This window comes from Oncorhynchus tshawytscha, linkage group LG27 (assembly GCF_018296145.1).
Source record: "Oncorhynchus tshawytscha isolate Ot180627B linkage group LG27, Otsh_v2.0, whole genome shotgun sequence".
NCBI lineage: Eukaryota > Metazoa > Chordata > Actinopteri > Salmoniformes > Salmonidae > Oncorhynchus > Oncorhynchus tshawytscha.
Window position 1 is genome coordinate 18,106,166 of NC_056455.1, and position 20,959 is coordinate 18,127,124.

A 20,959-nucleotide genomic window follows, 5' to 3' on the forward strand; every position below is an offset into this window, starting at 1 on the left:
TTCATCAGTTATTCTGCACTACTGCACACTCAGACGAGTGATCTGAAATCGGAAAAGATAACAAGAGCACATTTTACGAACGCACCCCTAGGCATCAAAGGTGAAATTATATAATTCACTGACTACTTCTTAGCTAGGCCTAAAAGCAGCCTTTTCATATTTTTCATGTTCATTTACAGATTTCTGCAACAATAAACATAGAACTTCTGTGAGTAAAGGCTAGTTGTCCGCCGTTTATATAACTTGGGTGAGTATAGGCTACTTGTCAAACGCTGCTCCCAGTTTCTTGATATAGGGCACCATCTAGTGAAAATAAAACGGAAGTGCATAACACTGTCATAGCCTAGCTGAAAAAAAGTGTGTTCGCGTTGGGACAATAAAGTCATAGCCTAGATATGCTCAAATGTCAGTGTGAGTCATAATCTCAGCTTCTGAAAGCTTCACTGAGCATTTTGTTAATCAAATTTGAAGGACATTAATATTACAGTTTCACATAGGCCAACTTCCTGCTATGAGAGATGTGCTTCAGTAGACCCAATGATAAACTTCGCTGCATTCAACTGCTCTGCGCAAGAGTAAACGCGAGAGTCGAGGCGGTGGGTAAGATAACATAGGCAAACGTATTTCCTGTACTGTACCTGATTCTACATTGTTATCTTGCCTACTAAGTGTAAACTCACAAGTTGTTAAATCAGCCCCTGGAAAATGCAAGCCATCAAGTGTGTGGTGGTTGGAGATGGGTAAGTTCTTTAAATTACGTATGCGCGCAGTTGAACAACTGGTAGGCTACTTGGATTTGGGTGTGTTAAAAAGTGGACATTTAGAAAAACTCTATTTAGCCTTCTTTCAATTGTCTATTAATTGGGAGATGATTTTTTTCTCTGTTTATTGTACTACACATTCTTGTGTCAAGAGACAATTTCTGTTTTTTTCTGAATGAATTCGTTTCCTATTGCACGTGGGAGCTGCAGTAATGTGGAATGTATGTACTTTTTATCTCAATTTGGTTGTCATACTCTTAATGATGAGGTTATTGTCTGCAGTTTGCACTTTTCATAACTTCCTGATAGCTGTGTTCTTCAGCTTGATAGACATGAGGGGGGTAAGGTTGTCAAAGGTGCCACAGTACAATCTAACCTTGTTCTAATCTGTATTAGCTAGACAAAGAACTAATACTTTCAAGTAACAGTCCTTTTGTGTACAGTATTAACCTTGATGTCCAGAAGCTCAATAGTTCTTTATCACAGAGTCAATACAACAACATAATGACGCCCTCAAGGCAGGCACTTCCCAGTAGAGCAAACCTCTAACTGTAAAACAGGCCACACAATTAACACTTTAAATTCCTAATTTGCATGTTCAGTTTTAACATCAGGTTGAGGAATGTATGATGACTTGATAATGACATTGTTCAACAGCCCTTAAATCAATAAGGAAGAGACAGTGTAGCAATACACACTGAATTCAGAAGACAGGAAGGAAGTGCCTACACTCTTAGAAAAAAAGGTGCTATCTAAAACCTAAAACGGTTATACGGTTGTCCCATAGGAGAACTCTTTGAATAACCCTTTTGGTTACTGATGTAAAAACCCTTTCCACAGAGGGTTCTAAGTGGAACCCAAAAGGGTTCTCCTATGGGGACAGCCGAAGAACCCTTTTGTAGTGTATGCAAGATTGGTGACAAGTTGAAAAAGACTAAATGGATGCTGAGATGCTAGCTGGAGATTGGGATCCGTGGGTGTAATGTCTGTAGGAGAGAGGAGATGGTGATAATGAGGGCCTCAACTAAAGAGAACATCTACAAAGACACAGACAGACAGCAGTCAGTGAGGTCAAAGCAGCCTTCTCCTGTTCTCCGTTCGTTAAACCTCTTCTCGTTTTGTAAAAGAGAAGTTCTGTTAGGCTGCTTTTATCCTCCAGTTTTAGTTTTGAAGTTCCTCTTTAGTCTGTGGTGCATTCTGTCTGCACAGTCTCATGGTTAATAAAGGAACCAAACCACAGCTGCCACCTGTAACACAGTCACCTTTACTCAACTATTATTTACTGTACTGTACTGAACTATACTCAACTATTATTTACTGTACTGTACTGAACTATACTCAACTATTATTTACTGTACTGTACTGTACTGAACTATACTCAACTATTATTTACTGTACTGTACTGTACTGAACTATACTCAACTATTATTTACTGTACTGTACTGTACTGAACTATACTCAACTATTATTTACTGTACTGTACTGTACTGAACTATATGCAACTATTATTTACTGTACTGTACTGTACTGAACTATACTCAACTATTATTTACTGTACTGTACTGTACTGAACTATACTCAACTATTATTTACTGTACTGTACTGTACTGTACTGTACTGTACTGTACTGAACTATACTCAATTATTATTTACTGTACTGTACTGAATTATATTCAACTATTATTTACTGTACTGTACTGTACTAAACTATACTCAACTATTATTTACTGTACTGTACTGTACTGTACTGTACTGTACTGAACTATACTCAACTATTATTTACTGTACTGTACTCTACTGAACTATACTCAACTATTATTTCCTGTACTGTACTGAACTATACTCAACTATTATTTACTGTACTGTACTGAACTATATTCAACTATTATTTACTGTACTGTACTGTACTGAATTATATTCAACTATTATTTACTGTACTGTACTGTACTGAACTATACTCAACTATTATGTACTGTACTGTACTGTACTGTACTGGACTATACTCAACTATTATTTACTGTACTGTACTGACCTATACTCAACTATTATTTACTGTACTGTACTGAACTATATTCAACTATTATTTACTGTACTGTACTGTACTGAATTATATTCAACTATTATTTACTGTACTGTACTGTACTGAACTATACTCAACTATTATGTACTGTACTGTACTGTACTGAATTATATTCAACTATTATTTACTGTACTGTACTGTACTGAACTATACTCAACTATTATTTACTGTACTGTACTGTACTGAACTATACTCAACTATTATTTACTGTACTGTACTGTACTGAACTATACTCAACTATTATTTACTGTACTGTACTGTACTGTATTGAACTATACTCACCTATTATTTACTGTACTGTACTGTACTGTACTGTACTGAACTATACTCAACTATTATTTCCTGTACTGTACTGAACTATACTCAACTATTATTTACTGTACTGTACTGTACTGGACTATACTCAACTATTATTTACTGTACTGTACTGTACTGACCTATACTCAACTATTATTTACTGTACTGTACTGAACTATATTCAACTATTATTTACTGTACTGTACTGTACTGAATTATATTCAACTATTATTTACTGTACTGTACTGTACTGAACTATACTCAACTATTATGTACTGTACTGTACTGTACTGAATTATATTCAACTATTATTTACTGTACTGTACTGTACTGACCTATACTCAACTATTATTTACTGTACTGTACTGTACTGTACTGAACTATACTCAACTATTATTTACTGTACTGTACTGTACTGACCTATACTCAACTATTATTTACTATACTGTACTGTACTGGACTATACTCAACTATTATTTACTGTACTGTACTGTACTGACCTATACTCAACTATTATTTACTGTACTGTACTGAATTATATTCAACTGTTATTTACTGTACTGTACTGTACTGAATTATATTCAACTATTATTTACTGTACTGTACTGTACTGACCTATACTCAACTATTATTTACTGTACTGTACTGTACTGTACTGTACTGAACTATACTCAATTATTATTTACTGTACTGTACTGTACTGAATTATATTCAACTATTATTTACTGTACTGTACTGTACTAAACTATACTCAACTATTATTTACTGTACTGTACTGTACTGTATTGAACTATACTCAACTATTATTTACTGTACTGTACTCTACTGAACTATACTCAACTATTATTTCCTGTACTGTACTGAACTATACTCAACTATTATTTACTGTACTGTACTGTACTGTACTGGACTATACTCAACTATTATTTACTGTACTGTACTGACCTATACTCAACTATTATTTACTGTACTGTACTGAACTATATTCAACTATTATTTACTGTACTGTACTGTACTGAATTATATTCAACTATTATTTACTTGTACTGTACTGTACTGTACTGTACTGTACTGTACTGAATTATATTCAACTATTATTTACTGTACTGTACTGTACTGAACTATACTCAACTATTATTTACTGTACTGTACTGTACTGAACTATACTCAACTATTATTTACTGTACTGTACTGTACTGAACTATACTCAACTATTATTTACTGTACTGTACTGTATTGAACTATACTCAACTATTATTTACTGTACTGTACTGTACTGTACTGTACTGTACTGTACTGTACTGTACTGAACTATACTCAACTATTATTTCCTGTACTGTACTGAACTATACTCAACTATTATTTACTGTACTGTACTGTACTGGACTATACTCAACTATTATTTACTGTACTGTACTGTACTGACCTATACTCAACTATTATTTACTGTACTGTACTGAACTATATTCAACTATTATTTACTGTACTGTACTGTACTGAATTATATTCAACTATTATTTACTGTACTGAACTGTACTGAACTATACTCAACTATTATGTACTGTACTGTACTGTACTGAATTATATTCAACTATTATTTACTGTACTGTACTGTACTGACCTATACTCAACTATTATTTACTGTACTGTACTGTACTGTACTGTACTGAACTATACTCAACTATTATTTACTGTACTGTACTGTACTGACCTATACTCAACTATTATTTACTATACTGTACTGTACTGGACTATACTCAACTATTATTTACTGTACTGTACTGTACTGACCTATACTCAACTATTATTTACTGTACTGTACTGAATTATATTCAACTATTATTTACTGTACTGTACTGTACTGAATTATATTCAACTATTATTTACTGTACTGTACTGTACTGTACTGTACTGTACTGTGCTGTCCAAACTTTTGAACCAGTCATGCATGTCTATGTTTGGGCCAAATGAAGGCCGGTTCAGACGTCTGTGGATGTTAAAATTAAGGCCAGGTCGGACTAACAAAATTAAGCAACTTTTCAACTTCCATCGACGTCCAGTGTCAGTTAGTGCTCAGTGGGTGAGGATGCTGGTTACAGTACATGGAAAGAGAGGAGGCCCATGGGTCGGTGTCAGTAAGAGCTGATAGAGGGGACGTTAACTGGAGAGAAAGAGAAGAGAAAGAGAGAGAAGTGAAACAGAGAGGGAGTGGTTGTCCAAACTTTTGACAGAGAGAGAGAGAGAGAGAGAGAGAGAGAGAAAGAAAGAGAGAGAGAGAGAGAATGACAGACAAAGATAAATACTATACAAAGGTACACTTCATGAGAGGTTCTATGCCCCTATCGTCCTGACTGTCACTCAGTGTCACCGCCCTGCCTCCTGCCAACTCTGACATCCCGGTCCCCCTATGTGGAGAACCCCTGTAGATCAGGAGACTTGAATAGCTTTGAAACTGTGATGGCTTACTTGTTTGAATGCAGTCATACAGTATGTATACGTGGGGAACATAGATATGTTTATGCCTGTAGGCTACATCAAGGCAGAGGTGACAGAAACAAAATAGGACACAAATAGGCCAACATCTTCCTTCTGGAGTGTGGCATTTAGGTGTAAGTGTGATTTTGACATCTATATCCTCCTCAGTTGTGTTTAGTTTTAGGCCTTCTGACTAAGTGAGAAGTGAGAGCATTTAAAATGAACTCTGCTCAGCCAGTGGTAATTAGGTTGGTCTTTGAAGTCAGATGCTGTATATGTTGGATTCCCACCATGAAGTATCATTGAAAAGCATTCATGTGCTGTAACTTTTAACTACTGTAGCATGATTGGCACTTTTCAGTCTTTTGTTCCGTTGTAGAACTTTGAGTTGAAAAGTCATTGCCCTGTTAAAAGGAGTAGCTTTCAGATGCATCATAGAATATAGCATTTCACATGGTTCCAGTCATGTAGTAAGTTATCACAATGCCATCATTGGATTTAGGGCTTCCATCCACCCCTGCCCCTTGTCCATCTGTGTGTGGGGGTAAGAAGAGAGAGGGAGCCTCATGCAGGAGGAGCAGGTGGAGAGTAGGAAGCATGGGGCCCCTACACTTAGACCACAGTCAACAGCATGTGTATGTGAGTCAGAGGGTAGCAGAGATACAGACCGCTCAATGACACACTAACTCACCACTGAGAGAGGGAAACAGACACTATCACACTACCCTGTATCTCACTCTCATATCACCTCTCTCTCTCTCTCTATCTCATATCACGTCTCTCTCTCATATCACCATGTCTTCCACAAGGGTATAAACTATGAATGTTTCTCCAGTTCTTTTCAATGGCATCTATCAGGTTTCTTCTACCCAACCTTGAATGCTAACCTAATGATGTTCAAGGTGGAGCCAATCTGTAGAAGAAGCTGATGGTAGCCTGCCTACGTATAGCCCGGGGTGTCACTTTCTAACCTTGCCCTAAAAATGTAACTCTGGGAGCACTCCTCAGACTAGCATTCCTTCCCTCCTGTCTGTACATGCAGGTGCGTGCTTCTTATTGGAATTGTACTGCAAAAACCTTGACTGTGTTTTAGAACACTGACAAGAAGCTAGAGAAAGCGGATTACTGCTTCTCATAATGTAGGCAAGTTTGAAAGAAGCCAGGCCCCATCATGCTGTTCATTCAGCACATTTTACATGGTTAGAATGTCTATGGCCATTCATCATACTGTAGCAAGCAATAAGGACAGTATATTGGCATCTTCTTTGCATAGGGAAAATCCCTAAAATTAGTTGGTGTGCTGTTGTTGTACCATTTTATCATGAGTGGGAGTGGACAATGATAGACACCAAGCTGAATTTAATGATGGTATTCTGTCGAAAATATGGTGGAAGCTTTCCAAACAAGAAACATTTAAAGAATTTACGTAATCTGCAATTTTACGTTTCTTACCATATTAAGGCAGCTAACCCTTAAAAAAAAGAAAACATTTCTCACCACTTCCATCTGCGTCTGGTCTCCCATCCATGGTCGGACCAGAACCGACTCTGCTCAGCAAACCTGTCTGCCTGCAGGTTGCTATCCTGCTGGAATGAATGTGCCAAAACTTGCAACTAGAAAAAGCAGTGGCATATAGTACTTAAGTAAAAATACTTTAAAGTACTACTTAAGTAGTGTTTTGGGGTATCTGTACTTTACTTTACTATTTATACTTTTTACAACTTTTACTTTTACTTCACTACATTCCTAAAGAAGATGATGTACTTTTTACTCCATACCTTTCCCTGACACCCAAAAGTACTTGTTACATTCTGAATGCTTAGCAGGATAGAAAACGGTTCAATTCGCACACTTATCAAGAGACCATCCCTGGTCATCTCTACTGCCTCTGATCTGGTGGACTCAGTAAACACACATGCTTTGTTTTTAAATGATGTCTTAGCGTTAGAGTGTGTCCCTGGCTATCCATAAATGAAAAACATCAAAAACATTGTGCCATATGGTATGCTTAATATAAGTACTTTTTAAAATTATTCATACTTTTACTTTTGATGCTTAAGTATATTTTAGCAACTACATTTACTTTTGATACTTAAGTATATTTAAAACCAAATCAAATCAAATCAAATTTATTTATATAGCCCTTCGTACATCAGCTGATATCTCAAAGTGCTGTACAGAAACCCAGCCTAAAACCCCAAACAGCAAGCAATGCAGGTGTAGAAGCACGGTGGCTAGGAAAAACTCCCTAGAAAGGCCAAAACCTAGGAAGAAACCTAGAGAGGAACCAGGCTATGTGGGGTGGCCAGTCCTCTTCTGGCTGTGCCGGGTGGAGATTATAACAGAACATGGCCAAGATGTTCAAATGTTCATAAATGACCAGCATGGTCGCAGAACAGTTGAAACTGGAGGCAGAACAGTTGAAAAACTGAGCAGCAGCAGGTGGACACAGTCAGGTGGAAGTCCTGAAACTCAGGTCAGAAACTGCAGCAGCATGGCCAGGTGGACTGGGGACAGCAAGGAGTCATCATGTCAGGTAGTCCTGGGGCATGGTCCTAGGGCTCAGGTCAGTTGAAACTGGAACAGCAGCATGGCCAGGTGGACTGGGGACAGCAAGGAGTCATCATGTCAGGTAGTCCTGGAGCTCAGGTCCTAGGGCTCAGGTCCTCCGAGAGAGAGAAAGAAAGAGAGAAGGAGAGAATTAGAGAACGCACACTTAGATTCACACAGGACACCGAATAGGACAGGAGAAGTACTCCAGATATAACAAACTGACCCCAGCCCCCCGACACATAAACTACTGCAGCATAAATACTGGAGGCTGAGACAGGAGGGGTCAGGAGACACTGTGGCCCCATCCGAGGTCACCCCGGACAGGGCCAAACAGGAAGGATATAACCCCACCCACTTTGCCAAAGCACAGCCCCCACACCACTAGAGGGATATCTTCAACCACCAACTTACCATCCTGAGACAAGGCTGAGTATAGCCCACAAAGATCTCCGCCACGGCACAACCCAAGGGGGGCGCCAACCCAGACAGGATGACCACAACAGTGAATCAACCCACTCAGGTGACGCACCCCCTCCAGGGACGGCATGAGAGAGCCCCAGTAAGCCAGTGACCCAGCCCCTGTAATAGGGTTAGAGGCAGAGAATCCCAGTGGAAAGAGGGGAACCGGCCAGGCAGAGACAGCAAGGGCGGTTCGTTGCTCCAGAGCCTTTCCGTTCACCTTCCCACTCCTGGCCAGACTACACTCAATCATATGACCCACTGAAGAGATGAGTCTTCAGTAAAGACTTAAAGGTTGAGACCGAGTTTGCGTCTCTGACATGGGTAGGCAGACCGTTCCATAAAAATGGAGCTCTATAGGAGAAAGCCCTGCCTCCAGCTGTTTGCTTAGAAATTCTAGGGACAATTAGGAGGCCTGCGTCTTGTGACCGTAGCATACGTGTAGGTATGTACGGCAGGACCAAATCAGAGAGATAGGTAGGAGCAAGCCCATGTAATGCTTTGTAGGTTAGCAGTAAAACCTTGAAATCAGCCCTTGCTTTGACAGGAAGCCAGTGTAGAGAGGCTAGCACTGGAGTAATATGATCAAATTTTTTGGTTCTAGTCAGGATTCTAGCAGCCGTATTTAGCACTAACTAAAGTTTATTTAGTGCTTTATCCGGGTAGCCGGAAAATAGAGCATTGCAGTAGTCTAACCTAGAAGTGACAAAAGCATGGATGAATTTTTCTGCATCATTTTTGGACAGAAAGTTTCTGATTTTTGCAATGTTACGTAGATGGAAAAAAGATGTCCTTGAAATGGTCTTGATATGTTCTTCAAAAGAGAAATCAGGGTCCAGAGTAACGCCGAGGTCCTTCACAGTTTTATTTGAGACGACTGTACAACCATTAAGATTAATTGTCAGATTCAACAGAAGATCTCTTTGTTTCCAAATACTTTTAGACTTTTATTCAAGTAGTATTTTACTGGGTGACTTTCACTTTTACTTGAGTAATTTTCTATTCAGGTATCTTTACATTTACTCAAGTATGAGATTTGAGTACTTTTTCCACCACTGGAAAAATCCATCGAAAGCAAAGGCCAGGGTAACATTGTTTAATTGAATTAAATCCATTTACAATTCATTTTCCCTCGCTTTGACATTTTTTTCTCACTAGAGAATGGCACCATGTAGTAACACTACTAATCTAAACTAAGGAGTTTAAAGCAGCAATCCTTAATTGAAACATTAACAGGTGTCCTCCCTACCACAGTTTCGGTAAAACGCTGAGGGATGGGGCTGGAGAAACGCAACCACTTTCAAATCCATAGACTACACTATGGATGCGAGGACTGACCATCCATGCTATCAAAATGATAGTTTTAACCATATTATTAGGCTTATACAGTGTTTGTTTACATTCAATTTGTTAACAAACATTGGAGTGTGAAAGTGATCATTTCACATGTGAAGTTTTCTTTACATATGAAACTCCAAATGTGATTTTCTCATGAAAATGCAATTCTAACTGAATAGAAAATTAATATGGTTTCACTTGTGAAATTTTACCTCAATATGAAAACAGCTACAGTATTTGACGTGTTTTTTTTTTTAAGAGAAGGGAGTTACTCTGACAGCTGGCAGCTACCCTGTAATGACAATAGGTTCTCTCAGTGTGTGCTAGAGTAAAGGTGTGGTGTGTGTGTGTGTGTGTGTGTGTGTGTGTGTGTGTGTGTGTGTGTGTGTGTGTGTGTGTGTGTGTGTGTGTGTGTGTGTGTGTGTGTGTGTGTGTGTGTGTGTGTGTGTGTGTGTGTGTGTGTGTGTGTGCTCGCTCGTGCTCGTGCACACGAGAGTGTGTCAATGTGCTATTGCAGCAAGAAAATGTGTGTGTATGTGTTGGCACACAACTGATTGCCCAAAGTCTGTTTCAGTGCTGTGGGAAAGACATGCCTGCTCATCAGCTACACAACCAACGCCTTCCCTGGAGAGTACATCCCCACAGTGTAAGTACTGGACCACAGACAGACACAGTGGACATGATATGGCTGGTACAGTGACAAATGTGTGGGCTGAATGGACAAACATCATACATAATGCAACCAATAACCAGAAATAGGAAATAATATTATATTCACAATAATTATAGGGATTGGTACGCTAGATATTGACTTTACTTTCACAAACACCTATGGTATGGTGTTCAATTGTTGCTCAATTGTTGTCAAGGGACCTAACGTGTGCCAGGAAAACATTCCCCACACCAGTACTGTTAACACCAGGCAGGATGGGTCCATGGATTCAAGTTGTCTTGATGTCTGTCTGCCTGCTTTATATAGCAAGCCACGACCATGTGACTCACTGTCTGTAGGAGCGATCCATTTTCGTGAACGGGGTGGTGTACCTAATAAACTGTATACTGTATATTCTGTGTAAGGTTTTTCACTGTGATATGTTCTAGATGTAATGGACTCATTTGTCTTGCAGGTTTGATAACTACTCAGCCAATGTGATGGTGGACAGTAAGCCAGTGAACCTGGGACTGTGGGATACAGCAGGACAGGAGGACTATGACAGACTCAGACCTCTGTCCTATCCTCAGACGGTAACACACATACAGAATCTCTATTACAAATGATATACAGTGGGGTCCGGAATTATTGACACCCTTGATAAAGATGAGCAGTGATGACTGTATACTGTCCAATTAATAATGGATGCTGCCATGATTACGAATAATCCTGAATGAATTGTGAATAATGATGAATGAGAAAGTTACAGAGGGTCAAAAATCATAGCCCCAAAACATGCTAACCTCCCCTGTTATTGGTAATGGCGAGAGGTTAGCATGTCTTGGGGGTATGATCTTTGACCCTCTGTAACTTTCTCATTCATCATTATTCACGATTCATTTAGGATGTAAGCTGTTGACTACTTTATTTATAAGAATCTTCAGGGGTGTCATTAAATTTGACGACTACTTTTTTGAGAAAAACATAATATTACTAGTTAAACTAAATCTCTTTGAGCAATTGTATTAGCATAAAATAATATAATTTCGACGTTGTTTGGAGCACACAATATAGTTCAGTATTTGCATACTACATTTTATATAGTCATTATCGCTCATATTTATCAAAAGTGTCAATAATTTCGGACCCCACGTTTTCTACTACTCTGATACACCTTTCTAACCTTCGGTACAACCACATGTATTACTCCCTACACCTTCACTGACCAATGACCATATACACTATATGAATCACTAGATCTAATCTGTTTACAACATCAACATCTCCCTACACCTTTAATACTACCATTGATCAGGCACTATGTTTGTCCCCTAGGACGTGTTCCTCATCTGTTTCTCTCTGGTGAGCCCAGCATCGTTTGAGAACGTCAGAGCCAAGGTGAGTGGATGCTGTGTGATCTTCATGGCTGTTGTGCTACAGTGTATAGGTACATATAGTATGCAATACACACATATTCTATTTGATCCGCCGCCGGTGTTTTCCTCTGTACCTAATGCTGGGATAGCGGAGGACTTTGTTCTCATAATGTAGGTGTTGATTGGCGTTGATTGACACAGTGCCATTATAAAGGCTGCAGCATCCCCAAGAGCTTCAGTATGCAGCATACGTTATAGATTACTATACGGAGAGATTAACGTGTCAAAACTGTTGATCACTCCTAAAGCACAGGGGTATTTAGATGTGCTTACCTTTCTGTGAATACAGATGGGCGATCATCCGTCAGTAATACAGAGGGGGTTGATGGACAGAGCAGGAAAACAGTAGAATGCCAGTTAATCTATAAAATGCCTGTCAAGATTAAGATAATGAAGTCAGGATAGGCTACTCTGGTTTACCTGCTTTCAATAGAACATCCAAGTGTACCATATAATAAAACAAACATATTGCAGATTCTGGCATTTACGGTACAGTAATAGGATATAGTCCAATGGACAATGAATATTTTTCTATTTGAACTATGTCTGAGTAATGCTACTGTCAATAGTTGTTTTGTGATCTGCTGCTTTCAGCTCTACCTATTGTTGCAGAGGCCATGGTTTAGTCGCTTCAGTCAGACAGTCATAAATAAAATATTTCAAATCCAAGGCCTAGAACAGCACATCTATTCAGGTAACACCTTGCATCCCGTTGGATTCCAATGAACCTCACTCCATTTGGATAGGATATAGAGGTCTGTTCATCAATAGAAATCATATTCAATCATATTCATTCAGGTTTACGTCAGAGAGAAGTAATCATCACACAATGACACACTACTATAGAAGTTTAATTCACATCAAAGAGCTATAATATCACCAAAAAAGCCTGCCAAACGTTACCCTTTTCAAACACTTTTAATGTTGCTTCTTCTCATACCATTGCCTCAGCCATAGGCTTTGTCAAAAAGTTCTGGAAAATGGTTAAAGACCTGGAGAATAAACCCTCCTCCTCACAGCTGCCCATGTCCCTTAATGTTGATGATGTGGTTGTTACTGACAAGGAGCACATGGCTGAGCTCTTTAATCACCACTTCATTAAGTCAGGATTCCTATTTGACTCAGATATGCCTCCTTGCCCATCCAACATTTCCTCATCTCCCATCCCTTCTAATGCGACTATCCCCGATGCTCCTCCCTCTTTTCCCCCTGCCCCGCTACAAAGTTTCTCCCTGCAGGCGGTTACTGAGTCCGAGGTGCTAAAGGAGCTCCTTAAACTTGACAGAGTTAGATGGTTTAGACCCTTTCTTCTTTAAGGTTGCTGCCCCTATCATCGCCAAGCCTATCTCCGGCCTTTTTAACCCTTCTCTCCTTTCTGGGGAGGTTCTCATTGCTTGGAAGGCTGCCATGGTTCGTCCTTTATTTAAAGGGGAAGATCAAGCTGATCCTAATCTTTATAGGCATGTTTCTATTTTGCCCTGTTTATCAAAAGTGTTGGAAAAACTTGTCAATAATCAGTTGACTGGCTTTCTTTATGTCTATATTATTCTCTCAGGTATGCAATCTGGTTTCTGCTCAGGTTAGGGATGTGTCATTGCAACCTTAAAGGTCCTCAATGATTTCACCATTGCCCTTGATTCTAAGCAATATTGTGCTGCAATTTTTATTGACATGGCCAAAGCTTTTGATACGGTAGACCATTCCATTCTTGTGGGCCGGCTAAGGACTATTGGTGTCTCTGAGGGGTCTTTGGCCTGGTTTGCTAACTACCTCTCTCAAAGAGTGCAGTGTGTAAAGTCAGAAAATTTGCTTTCTCAGCCACTGCCTGTCACCAAGAGAGTACCTCAAGGCTTGATCCTAGGCTCCACGCTCTTCTCAATTTACATCAAAACATAGCTCAGGCAATAGGAAGCTCTCTCATCCATTTATATGCAGATGATACAGTCTTATACTGAGATGGCCCCTCCATGGATGTTGTGTTAAATGCTATACAACAAAGCTTTCTAAGTGTCCAACTAGCTTTCTCTACCCTTAACCTTGTTCTGAACACCTCCACAACCAAGGCCATGTAGTTTGGTAAGAAGAATGCCCCTCCTCCCACAGGTGTTATTACTACCTCTGAGGGTTTAGAGCCTCATAGAAGTACTTAGGAGTATGGCTAGACGGTTCACTGTCCTTCTCTCAGCACATATGAAAGCTGCAGGCTGAAGTTAAATCTAGACTTTGTTTTCTCTATCGTAATCGTTCCTCTTTCACCCCAGCTGCCAAAGTAACCCTGATTCAGATGACCATCCTACCCATACTAGATTACAGAGAAATAATTTATAGATCAGAGGTAAGGGTGCTCTCGAGCGGCTAGGTGTTCTTTACCATTCGGCCATCAGATTTGCCACCAATGCTCCTTACAGGACACATCACTGCACTCTATACTCCTCTGTAAACTGGTCATCTCTGTATACCCGTCGCAAGACCCACTGGTTGATGCTTATTTATAAAACCCTCTTAGGCCTCACTCCCCCCTATCTGAGATATCTACTGCAGCCCTCATCCTCCTCACACAACACCCGTTCTGCCAGTCACATTCTGTTAAAGGTCCCCTCAGCACACACATCCCTGGGTCACTCCTCTTTTCAGTTCGCTGCAACTAGCAACTGGAACGAGCTGCAACAAACACTCAAACTGGACAGTTTTATCTCAATCTCTTCATTCAAAGACTCAATCATGGACAGTCTTACTGCCAGTTGTGGCTGCTTTGTGTGATGTATTGTTGTCTCTACCTTCTTGCCCTTTGTGCTGTTGTCTGTGCCCAATAATGTTTCTACCATGTTTTGTGCTGCTACCATTTTGTGTTGCTACCATGTTGTTGTCATGTTGTGTTGCTACCATGCTGTGTCGTCATGTGTTGCTGCCTTGCTATGTTGTTGTCTTTAGTCTCCCTTTATGTAGTGTTGTGTTGTCTCTCTTGTTGTGATGTGTGTTTTGTCCTATATTTATATTGTATTTATTTTATTTTTAATCTCAGGCCCCCGTCCCCACAGGAGGCCTTTTGCCTTTTGGTAGGCTGTCATTGTAAATAAGAATTTGTTCTTAACTGACTTTCCTAGTTAAATAAGGTTAAATGAAATAAATAAAATGTAAAAAATGACAGGTAAGTGTCTGACTCCTCTGACTTCACTGTCAACCATTTGAATTGAGCTGATTAGTTTGGGAACGGTCAGTGTTGGAGAGGACAGCATTATATCAAGAGCAGTGGAGGTCAAAAGACAATGAAGTTTGATAAATCTGCTTTACTTGATATGACATTGTCAAAACAACCCTAATATGGTCCAGAGTGGTCTGAAGGCAGGTCTGGTAGGTCACTGGAAAGTATTAATGTGTCATTGTCAAAACAACCCTAATATGGTCCAGAGTGGTCTGAAGGCAGGTCTGGTAGGTCACTGGAAAGTATTAATGTGACATTTATTCAAGTGCTCAAACTAAGAAGGAGGGGAAAGAAAAATGCCCCTGCTATTGGCAATTATTGAAAAGACCAGTGTTAATCCATTCCAATTTGTGCCGTTTCGTATCGCACCGCTTTCCCAAATGACTTTACTCAGCCCTTTAATTTATGATTAGCTTCAAACAATAGCAATCTTGCTTCTCCAGCCCTTATGCAAATGTTTGCCGCTTTTCACATTTAAAGAACAAACCTCTTTAGTCGTTTTTTCTTCCTCTCTCCATCTTTCTCAGTCTGTTTTTCTCATGGCATGTTCCCAAAGAGTCTCCATGGTAACATTGACCATGTATGCAAATGGCGCCTTAGTAGATTACCAGGCTTTCAGGTGACATTGGGATCTATTTAACATGGAAGTTAGGCTACAGACTGTGTGGGGGAAGAGTCACAGCCAGAGTCACAGCCATGTAGCATGTTACTCACACTAACCCACCCATGTCACTCTGGTATTTGCCTGTCAAAAGGAGATTCAATTGACCCGTGTTATCTCTGATTATTGCCACGGTACTCCTCCTACTGCTATCACCGTTTTGGATCAGCAGGAGATCAATAATCAATTAGCCATCGCTGGGTAAATGGTTGGAGCTTGAATTTCTCTCCAAGCTTCTCAAGACAAGTGTTGTGGTTTATGTCTCCCATTATCATAACACTGTATTGGCCAACTCATATCTTAACCTAGCAGAACCTAATTCCCTCACTCAGTTTCATAGAGATACTAGTAAACTAAAGGTGCCATTTTCGAAAACACAGAATTGCTACACCACCAAATTAATGTGTTTCCATTTAATCCAGTCAGCCCCAATGGAAGTTAGGGATGATTTAACTCATGGCACCATCGCCTTTCTTAGTAGGAAGCTGGGAAGTTTTATTTGTTAAAGTGACATCTCTTACCTGTTCTGGTATATAGAGAAGCATCCTTTCATCTCTCTTCCACAGAGTCTGTATGGTCAGGGCAGAGGTAACCCCTTAGTTCCTGAATAGTAAAAGCCTTTTATTGTAAAGCTGCTCTTCTCCAATGAGTCCTCCTAAGGAGCTAAGTCCCCCTAAGGAGCTAAGGACTGGGGTAGATCTCACAGAGATCTACCCCAGTCCTTTGTGTGGCAGTCAAGTTTTGATGGCAGGAAGGCCAAAGAGTGCAGAGGAGTGGGCGTTTGTCCCCATAGACGATTACTAAATAATGGCTACCCTGCAATGAAAGAGAGACAGACACGAGAGGCAGAAAAACCTTGGTGCAAGCAATGGTACTGAGAATTCTTGATGCATTTCTCACAGAATGTAGTGTGTGTGTTTGTGTGTGTGTGTGTGTGTGTGTGTGTGTGTGTGTGTGTGTGTGTGTGTGTGTGTGTGTGTGTGTGTGTTTTATCGGTAGACTCAGTGAAATACCTGAAATGTGTGTGTGTGCATACAGTATGTGCGTGCTTCACTGTCACTGTTCTCATTACTATACATTCATGCTCTATAAAAAGGAAACATTTTCAACCTTGACATTCCCTCCACTCTGCTGTAACAGCTAATGATGGCTTGCAGGATGGATCCTATATTGTATTAGAGACGCCAATAATTACTGACGTATGAACATACGTAGAGCTGTTAACCAGGTGTTAAGCAGAGAAGCTGATGAAAGGCCTCCAAATAAACAGGCACACTAAAATAAGTGAAGGTGACTCACTAACGTCATTCATAAGCATTCATTTCCTATTCTGCAAAAGCATACACTGCTCTCTTGTTTCTATCAGTCACTCAATGCGGAAGAAGGAACTTCCTTTTTCATTGAGTGACTGATAGAAACAAGAGAGCAGCCATTTTATTTGAATAGTGTGTAATAATAATGACGGTAATGATAGTAGTAATAATAATAGTAATAGACAGAGTATCCTAGATTTTATGTGTGAGGAGCTATACCAGGAATCAACCTCTGCATTAACTGGCTACTCCATAATACAGTAGTAGAACCAGAGGGGAAGAGGCGAAGCGAGAGGCTTGACTCTGCCCCAAATTCTGTCCACAAAATCTGTCCACAAGTAAGGATTTTTATAATGAGTGTCGAATTTCGTCAACTAAAAAATGTAATTCTAATTTGCTACGGGAGCCTTATTTGATCGAATAGACGTTTTGTAATGTTTAGGTTGTTACGAATGTTCTGATATAAGTGGACACACGTGGCATTCCTGCAACTTTGAAAAAAGTATTTTATTTTGGAGTTATGCCTGTTGTTCACATGTGTATGTGCCCTCTCATTGGTTAGAATGTTCCCACCTGACCCCGCCTCCTCCTGTCTGCAGTCCGCTTTGCGGACATTTATTCTCATTATTAAAGCGATCAGTCCAGTATCTTGTCAGAATATAGATTATCTTTGGTAGAATTAACGATGAGCTGTATCACTAAAAAGGAAGTGAAAAGTAATTCAGTGTCTTTTGCTGCGGTCATGTTGACCGACTCTGTGTGTGTGTGCTTGCTCCCTCTAGTGGTACCCTGAGGTACGACACCACTGCCCCTCCACACCCATCATCCTTGTGGGCACCAAGCTGGATCTGAGGGACGAGAAGGAAACCATTGAGAAGCTGAAGGAGAAGAAGCTAGCGCCCATCACCTACCCACAAGGCTTAGCACTAGCCAAAGAGATAGGTATGTAGGTCTCTGGGATCCTGAATTAGTGATAGTGCATCAGAGATCTACCATGATTGGTATACAGTGGTCACATATACAGTGGCCACTCTGGGTTTGTGATTGGATATGACTGCATCAGCGATTGATTGATTATCTGTCATTTTAATGATTGTCGTTCACAGAGCTGTACAGTATCATGGAACACTTTGTATTCTGCTCTTAGTCCTTATACTGCATAGTTGTTGAGATTTCATGTCGCCCAAGTCATCGCCTGCCAGCCGTGCATTATGCCAGATAAACAGTCTATCCTCTTCATGTCCCTCATACATCTTTTGTGTGTTTTCTGGGTAGACTCTGTGAAGTACCTGGAATGCTCTGCCCTGACCCAGCGGGGGCTGAAAACGGTCTTTGACGAGGCCATCCGAGCGGTGCTGTGCCCCCAGCCCACCAAGGTGAAGAAACGACCCTGTCTACTCATCTGATCTCAGACCTGTGGATAGACCAAGAGGGAAGGGCTCAGGAATCACACAACAGCAAATGTTGATTTTAGTTAAATACAAAGTTTGGCAGTTTTACAAAGTGTTCTAATGTTCAGATGAGTCAACATATGTAGTGTTGAGTCTTGCCATCTGTAGTGTATATCCAGCTATAATTACAGTATATAGTGAATGCCTCAATCCCAAATGAATGGAAGATAGTTGGACCGTCGGATTGTACCATTACAGATGGTGCCTACCTTTCCCACTGGTTGGGGATTGAGGCATATAGCTGGATCTACGATTCTTCTCAATGTTAGACCACTGTTCAGGTCTGAAAACAACCATCAGACTTTCTGGAGCATCAATATAAATGTCCTTAATATTTTCAAGACAAATCCTGGATATGTACACATGGATAAGTGTTTTAGATTCATATATTGGTATTGGTTTTGGTTTCTGACTCATTTTCTTATACACTTCATCTATATGATTTGTTAATGCAGTGACTGATCCTTACTGTACAAGAAAGACACTGAAAAATACATAGACAAAACAATACAGTGTGTATAGTCAGAAATGTATTGCACCATCCTAATATAAGAAACTTTCTAAAATGATCATGTTGTTTACTCTATAAAATGTATTTTTCATATTTTGACATGATACAGCATTCTACTATATTTCTAAGGTACCGTATTACTTTTCTCTCTATTACAATTTAATTTAACATTAAAAAAACATATGAGTGTGTGTGTGTGTGTGTTTGTGTGTCCCCTTGCCCTTAGAACAGCCTCAATTTGTCGGGGCATGGACTCTACAAGGTGTCAGAAGCGTTCCACAGGGACGCTGGCCCATGTTGACTCCAATGTTTCCCACAGTTTTGTCAAGTTGGCTGGATGTCCTTTGGGCGGTGGACCATTCTTGATACACACGAGAAACTGTTGAGCGTGAAAAACACAGAAGCGTTGCAGTTCTTGACACAAACTGGTGCGCCAGGCACCTGCTACCATACCCCGTTCAAAGGCGCTAATATTTTTTGTCTTGCCCATTCACCCTCTGAATGGCACACATACACAATCCATGTCTCAATTGTCACAAGGATTAAAAAAACTTCTTTAACCTGACTCCTCCCCTTCATCTACACTGATTGAAGTGGATTTAACTAGTGATAATAATAAGGGATCATAGCTTGCAACTGGATTCACCTGGTCAGTTTATGTTTTTTTTTTAAATTGTATACTCAGTGATAAGTACAGCATGCCAGCTTTTATTTGAGGGTATTTTCATACATACATGACCTGTTTTGCCATTTGGAAATGAAAGCACTTTATGTATCAAATCAAATCAAATTTTATTTGTCACATACACATGGTTAGCAGATGTTAATGCGAGTGTAGCGAAATGCTTGTGCTTCTAGTTCCGACAATGCAGTAATAACGAGCAAGTAATCTAACTAACAATTCCAAAAAAAACGACTGTCATACACAGTGTAAGGGGATAAAGAATATGTACATAAGGATATATGAATGAGTGATGGTACAGAGCAGCATAGGCAAGATACAGTAGATGATATTGAGTACAGTATATACATATGAGATAAGTATGTAAACCAAGTGGCATAGTTAAAGTGGCTAGTGATACATGTATTACATAAGGATGCAGTCGATGATATAGAGTACAGTATCAACGTATGCATATGAGATGAACAATGTAGGGTAAGTAACATTATATAAGGTAGCATTGTTTAAAGTGGCTAGTGATATATTTACATCATTTCCCATCGATTCCCATGATTAAAGTGGCTGGAGTAGAGTCAGTGTCATTGACAGTGTGTTGGCAGTAGCCACTCAATGTTAGTGGTGGCTGTTTAACAGTCTGATGGCCTTGAGATAGAAGCTGTTTTTCAGTCTCGGTCCCAGCTTTGATGCACCTGTATTGACCTCGCCTTCTGGATGGCAGCGGGGTGAACAGGCAGTGGCTCGGGTGGTTGATGTCCTTGATGATCTTTATGGCCTTCCTGTAGCATCGGGTGGTGTAGGTGTCCTGGAGGGCAGGTAGTTTGCCCCCGGTGATGCGTTGTGCAGACCTCACTACCCTCTGGAGAGCCTTACGGTTGAGGGCGGTGCAGTTGCCATACCAGGCGGTGATACAGCCCGCCAGGATCTCGTCCCCCCATTTGAAGAAATCATAAGTATTTGGACTTAAGTCAAAAATTTAGCATTTGGTACCATTTTCCTTGCACACAATGACTACATCAAGCTTGTGACTTTTCAAATGTGTTGGGTGCTGGCCTCCCGAGTGGCACTGCACTCAAAGGCACTGCATCACA

General features: G+C 40.1%; 1 protein-coding gene across 2 annotated transcripts; it reads left to right on the forward strand.

Moving 5' to 3' along the window:
• Positions 1-555: 555 nt before the first annotated feature.
• Positions 556-19,380, forward strand: LOC112234040 (ras-related C3 botulinum toxin substrate 2). Of its 2 annotated transcripts, none has more exons than XM_042307310.1 (6): positions 556-740; positions 10,538-10,609; positions 11,091-11,208; positions 11,951-12,013; positions 18,010-18,173; positions 18,503-18,563. In XM_042307310.1, the coding sequence occupies exons 1-6, from the start codon at positions 706-708 to the stop codon at positions 18,561-18,563; spliced, it is 513 nt and encodes a 170-aa protein (XP_042163244.1). In that variant the 5' UTR covers positions 556-705. The 2 variants fall into 2 exon arrangements, with proteins under 2 accessions (XP_042163244.1, XP_024257774.2); XM_024402006.2 differs by having other exon boundaries at positions 558-740; positions 18,010-18,169; positions 18,503-19,380.
• The last annotated feature ends 1,579 nt before the right edge of the window (positions 19,381-20,959 follow it).

Excerpts from the sequence above, each read along its gene's own strand:
- LOC112234040 (XM_024402006.2), top strand. The coding sequence starts at position 706 with ATGCAAGCCATCAAGTGTGTGGTGGTTGGAGATGG. Across the intron at positions 11,209-11,950 it reads CTCTGTCCTATCCTCAGACG|GACGTGTTCCTCATCTGTTT; the intron begins GTAACACACATA and ends TTTGTCCCCTAG. Across the intron at positions 12,014-18,009 it reads TTGAGAACGTCAGAGCCAAG|TGGTACCCTGAGGTACGACA; the intron begins GTGAGTGGATGC and ends TGCTCCCTCTAG.